General features: G+C 50.7%; 1 protein-coding gene across 1 annotated transcript; it reads left to right on the top strand.

The window, feature by feature from the left end:
* Nucleotides 1-2,499: 2,499 nt before the first annotated feature.
* Nucleotides 2,500-5,228, top strand: LOC130597895 (kelch-like protein 24). The gene is made up of 3 exons (XM_057406821.1): nucleotides 2,500-3,421; nucleotides 4,269-4,680; nucleotides 4,884-5,228. The coding sequence occupies exons 1-3, from the start codon at nucleotides 2,500-2,502 to the stop codon at nucleotides 5,194-5,196; spliced, it is 1,647 nt and encodes a 548-aa protein (XP_057262804.1). The 3' UTR covers nucleotides 5,197-5,228.
* The last annotated feature ends 606 nt before the right edge of the window (nucleotides 5,229-5,834 follow it).

Genomic DNA, 5,834 nt, shown 5'->3' with positions numbered 1-5,834 from the left:
AAAGGAAATGTGCTGTGTGCCCTATGGATCTCAGCCTCTTCTGTTACCAGCATTATTGCCACAAAAGTGGGAACTCCAAAGGCCAGACTGAGAGAGCGCCCACCCAAATCATAGCTGGAGAATCCAGATAACTGTGTCTCAACTGTCAGGTAATCCTTTAAACCTGCCCTGGGGGTAAGCACAGCAGCAGGAGGGAGGTGACAAGAAGCCCACACTGATTTAAGTGCTCATGTTTTCACCTAGTGTGATTGGCACAGCAAGAAACGTTTACAGGGTCAGCTTGTGGCAAGAAGGGAACACATTTCCCCTGAACTCAGAGGAAAAAGGATCCAGAGAAGGTCTGCTGAACCTCATGGAATAATGCTTTAATGTGGCCTTCTAACTCTAGGGCCTTAGCCTAGGTGTATCGAGAAAAGCAAGTTTAAAGCAGTAGTCCATGAAGTCATGATGCAGTTCTGATGCAGTTTGTTCAGATGTCTTAGGTCTTACATCCTGTGTAGTCTTAGACTTTGAATTCTGTAATACCTCGAAAGAGTTAAATTCATATGACATGAATTTCTGGTTCATAGATCAATTAGTCTGTGAAATCAAAGTATTCACAGCTTCATTGCAATGAGTGCAGGGACAATGACTGCCAAGGCCATGCTGACACTTTCCTCTATGTGTCCAGTAAGAACCAGTGCTCACTGGGGAAGGACATGCACCAAGGAAACACATGGCTTCAGAAGCACGTGTTTAAAAGGCAAGTGACAGCATAGAAGAGGGTTTTCAGCAACCCACCTGGTTCACCTGAGATGTGGCTGAGAGAGCTTGGCTCTGAGCTTGCATGCGCTCATCTTGGGTTTCAGTTAAAATAATCTGGATCTCTTCCCAGGGGGAAAAGTGGCTCCAGTGGGAGGTGGATTCCAGGGCAGTAACGTGCTCTGGGAGGAGAGCATCTGTTCCTGCATCATCCTTTCCATTCAAGATAGTTTGTCTCTGAAGCCTTGAGCTGATTTGACGTTTAAAGCACATGTTCTGTATCCCGTCATGTTCCTTTCATCTGAGTCTGCAACCTTGCTGCTCCTCTGCGGGCGATGCGTGCAGGAGGGATGGTTGTGGATCGTTTTGTACTACTGATTGTAAACAGTCTTTATAAATGACTTTTGAAAGGTTGGAGTGTCTGGGCTCTTTTGTGCTGCTTTAACCAGCAGGAGGTAACCTGCCTTGGTCGCGCCTTGTCGGTGGTGTGTGACAAGGAGACACATGCGGGTGCCATTGCCAAGGTCAGGACACATGCAGTGTGCACGGTGAGGAGGCTGCATACCCGGGACATGCAGGCACATTGGGCCATGCTAACAGAGAACACCTCATTTGGCTTCAAGTAGGTAAAGATGTGTTGGTTGCTGGAACAAGGGACACCTTGGGGCACCCCTAGACCTAGGGGCAGGTTCCTTGGTACTGCCAAGGCAGTGGCAAGTCCAAGATTGCAGCACTGGGGAGATGCTTTGGACTTGCAAGAACAGGAGGAGAGGAGATGAATGTCTATTTTTCAGAGAATCATAGAATGGGTTTGGTTGGAAAGGACCTTAAGACCAACCAGTTCCAACCCCTTGCCACGAGCAGGGACACCTCACGACCACACTGCAGGGGGGTCTCATGAGATGTGACCATAAACCCACTGGTAAGAGGTTTTGCAGAAGCCTCTTGCAGAGGTGTGGGAGGGGACCTCAAGGGTGCTCTGGATTCAGGTAGCACTATCCTGCTTGAGTCTTGCTGAATGGGTTCTTTGGGATAAGGGGCATTGTTCAAGGTCACTGTGCAAACCTCTCTGTGGCGTAGCTTGGTCTAAACACTTTGCACAAGTTCACTGTGTGGAATCAGTGAGCTGCTGCTTGTACTATGACTGCTGATTTAGTGCACTGAGATTGAGGATGACCGAATATGTGACAGCCATCTAGCTTTGAACAGGAGCACATTCCTTCCCCCATCTCTTACTAAAAGCATGCAGTTACATACATGCTAACTACTGCCAGCATTCTGGAATTTAATCTTAAACCTGAACTGGTGAATGATGTGGCTTTGGGGAAATCAGTGGGTTTGTTCCCATAGTTGTTTCCTATGGTTTTGATTTGCAGAAGTGAGAAGTATCATAATGGATACGGGTTCAACATTCTTCTACTGCTTCTGGCTGTTTAGTGAGTGTTTGAGGCAGTTTTGGCTGTTCCTCCTTTTTCCTCCTTGTCCTCCAGGCCCTTTGCTTGGCTGATTCACTGTGCTCGTGTCTGCCTGAGGTAGGTGCCAGTTAAAAAGGGGGGGGTTTTGGTTATACAGCTCTGCTCTGAAAGCAGCAGGAAAGACTGAAGAGCAAAGCAGGAGGGCAGAAACCACGCTTTATTTTTAGCACAAGATTGCCTTATCTTGTATTTACCCTGGCTGGGCGGGGGGGGGGATGATGTTTCCAGAGACCTCACAGGAGCAAAGGCTGAGTTAATTTTAACCGCCTGGCACTCGAGGAGCATGGAGCCCGCACAAGAGCCGGAGGAGCCGGGGCCTCGGGCGGAAGCGGTGGCAGACGCGGTTCTGGAGGTCGGGGGGAGCCTGTTCCAGGTCAGCCGCAGGGCGCTTTCCACCCACAGCCGTTATTTCGAAGCCATGTTCTTCGGGGGAGCCCGAGAGAGCTCTGAGCACCACATCGTGATCAGAGGGGTGGAGGCCGTGCCCTTCCGCGCGCTGCTCGAGTTCACTCGCACAGCCCAGGTGCTCCTAGAGCAGGAAACCGTGACCAGCTTACTGGAAGCGGCCGATTTCTTCCAGTTTGACAGAGTGAAGCTGCTGTGTGAGAAGTTTCTGGAGAGGGAGCTGCACGTTTCCAACTGCCTGGGCCTCATGAGCTACTCGCAGCAGTTTGCCTTCGCAGAGCTGCACGCCTCTGCCATGAACGTGGCTCTCACTCACTGGGGGGACGTGGTGTGCCAGGAGGAGTTCACGGCGCTCCCCAAAGCAACGCTGCTGCAGCTCCTCCAAAGCGATGAGCTCTTTGTTTCCCGGGAAGATGTGGTCTTTGACAGCGTGATGAGGTGGGTCATGGAGGACCCGGCCGCAAGAGAGGAGGATTTCCTGGAGCTCGTGGGCCACGTCAGGGTGGCGTTTCTGAGCCTCTCCTGCCTCGACTTCTTGGTGAAGCGCAGCAAGCGCTGCAGGGAGGCAGACGCCTTCTCCAGCCTCCTCAAGAAGTTAGAGCTGTGTCCTCCACCCAGCTGGCAGAGCACAGAGCTGCGTCCTCATGCAGGTCGGAGCTACGACACCCTCTATGTGCTGGGAGGAAAGCATGACAAGGACCAGCAAGAACTATTTCTCTTTCACCCTAAAACGGGGACCTGGCAGGCTTGTTCTCCACTGCAGCGCAGGAACCTCACCCAGTACGCGGTGGCAGCAGTAGGTAACTCCCAGAGAAGTGGGACTGAGCAAATGCAGGCAGAAGTTGAGGCTGAGAGCCCCAAGTGTAGGGAATTCAGTTGCTTTTCCTGTAAATCTGTGCTAGTCAGCATTGCTAAAACCTCACTCCTATTTGTCCGTATATTCAGTCACAGAATGGTTTTGTTTGCCTTAGTCCTGGGAGCACGTTAGACAAGGGTGAATATTGCTTTTCATTTAGCAGAAACTATAGAGCCTGAGTTATCATGGAATGGTTTGGGTTGGAAGGGACCTTAAGACCATCCAGTTCCAACCCCCTGCCATGGGCAGGGACACCTCCCACTAGAGCAGCTTGCTCCGAGCACCCTCACAGGGAAGAGCTTCTTCCTAATACATTACCTCCATCAGCTTTATCTGCAGTGAGTCCAGTGACTTCACTGAAGGGGTATTTTTGGCCCTCTCTTTCATGGTGGCTTTGACACACGGTGACTTCCGATTTATAGTTGCCATGAACTTAAACTTGCCATGGATTTTGTGAAATCTTCATGCTTTGAAGACTTCCAAGACAGCTCAGTGCCATGGCTTCCCTTATCTAGTGCTGGTGATGGTGCCATTTCAAGTGGGTGTCTGGGTATCGGATCCCAAGAGGTTCTTTCAGGCAGTGTTTGCATGGTTCTGTTGAAGAGCAGGAGCAGACCTGGGAGGACGCTTCCTGCAAGGACCCCAATACTGCAAACCAATAGAAAGAGCAGCCCTTTTCTCTCCTCATCTTGCACCTCATTGGTACAGCCCAGGGAGAGATGAGAGCTGTAGCTCTTGGGAGCCAGTTTTAGCCTTCCTGTAACAGATACTTTCCCCTGTTGTCTTTCCAGGGAGCTTCCTGTTTGTGACAGGAGGATACTTCCGGGATGAGTTTGTATGGTATAGCGTGGATTGGGTTCTTACCTACAACTGCTTGGACAATAGCTGGCTGGAAGGCCCTGCCATGAAGAAGTCCCGCAACAGCCACTGTGCAGTAGGAGCAGGGCTCTACCTGTATGTGCTCGGAGGGAGCACAGATGAAGGGATAATCCCAGCAGTGGAGCGCATGGCTTTGGTGGACTCAGAGTGGGAAAGCATGAGTCCTATGGCTCAGCCTGTGGAGAGGGGAGATGCGGTCAGCATGGGGACCAGGATCTATGTGGTCTGTGGCCTGGATGAAAACGGACATGTCTATGATGGGGTGCAGCAGCTGAACACGGAGACAGACAGCTGGGATGTCATCTCATTCTCCCCGCTTCCAAGGTAAGAGAGAACCTTCTGGGGCCTGGCAGGAGAGGAGAGGTTCTAGTGCTGGTCCTGCTCCAAGAAGAGAAAAGCAGAAGTCCACCGACACTTGTATGGATTCTCTATTAAATGGGACTCGTGATTTGAGGACCAAGGTCCCACCGAATGCTTCAGGGCCAGATGTGGCTGTCGATTCTGATCAAGGGTTTCTTCCCTCCCAGGTATGATCTCTGCATCACATCACTAAATGGTGCTTTATACACCATAGGAGGAGGAGCTTTTCGATTCGATGTGGAGACAGATGAATGGACCCAGGTGGATGAGGAATGCCTGACCCGCAAGTTCTTCATGGGATGCAGCACTGTGAATGGACGAATTTATCTCCTTGGACAGAGGAAGGGCAACGGTGCCCTCCCCATTGCGGTGCTCTTTGATCCCTACACTGATACATGCCAGGTCATCGATAACAAACTCCCTTGTCCCCTTCCTATTAATGGATGTGTTTCTGTGCGAAGATTTGATACGTGGGCATGAGCCAGGCCAGATCCAGCCTGACCAGGAAGAAGAAGTCCTGTGCATTCCGGCTGATGGGAGTCAGATTGGGTCAGGTTTGGGCTCAGAAATGATTTAATTTAGAGAACAGCTCTGTTCCTTCATAACCGTCTTATTTTTGCTACCTGGCAAATGAACCTGAAGCAAAAGCTGCTGGAGCTGTTGTGTCTACACAAAGACGGCATCATTGAAGAGTGGTCAGTGCTGGTGTGGTACACAAACCCCTCAGGGTCGATGCTAAATAAAGGGTTGCTGTGACCTTGAACCTCTGTGGTGCTCTGTCCATTGAACAACTTGGGAGAGGCAGGAACGTCACTGCATCAGTGCTGGAAAATAGTGTAGGAGTAAAATGATGTGGTCAAAAGAACCTTCGGGAGGATGGATGAGCTCTTAGTGCTCTAGGACAGAGCAAACCAACCCCAACCAGCCACTGAAGTGGAGCCGTACCCAGTGCCAGCATCATTTCAGCCTGGAATAAGCAAGTTTCCCAGGTTACATGATTATAGCTGAAATTACCTTTATTCCAGGCTGGGAAGCACTGCAGAAGGAGGGAGGCTGTTCTGGATTTATGCATTTGACAAGGGCCTGTAGGGACAGGCCCAGGGGAATGGCTTGAACCT

Source organism: Pezoporus wallicus, unplaced genomic scaffold (assembly GCF_028554395.1).
Source record: "Pezoporus wallicus isolate ANWC-B61680 ecotype Strahan unplaced genomic scaffold, APGP_CSIRO_Pwel_v1 contig_10514, whole genome shotgun sequence".
In the NCBI taxonomy this organism is placed as follows: domain Eukaryota; kingdom Metazoa; phylum Chordata; class Aves; order Psittaciformes; family Psittacidae; genus Pezoporus; species Pezoporus wallicus.
Note: the sequence above shows the minus strand (reverse complement) of the source record. Positions and strands in the feature narration are given on the sequence as shown.

What these genes read in the sequence shown, in the direction of transcription:
- LOC130597895 (XM_057406821.1), top strand. Translation starts at nt 2,500, where the DNA reads ATGGAGCCCGCACAAGAGCCGGAGGAGCCGGGGCCTCGGGCGGAAGCG. An exon ending in GTACGCGGTGGCAGCAGTAG is followed by an intron (nt 3,422 to 4,268) that starts GTAACTCCCAGA and finishes TTGTCTTTCCAG; the next exon opens with GGAGCTTCCTGTTTGTGACA. An exon ending in TCATTCTCCCCGCTTCCAAG is followed by an intron (nt 4,681 to 4,883) that starts GTAAGAGAGAAC and finishes CTTCCCTCCCAG; the next exon opens with GTATGATCTCTGCATCACAT.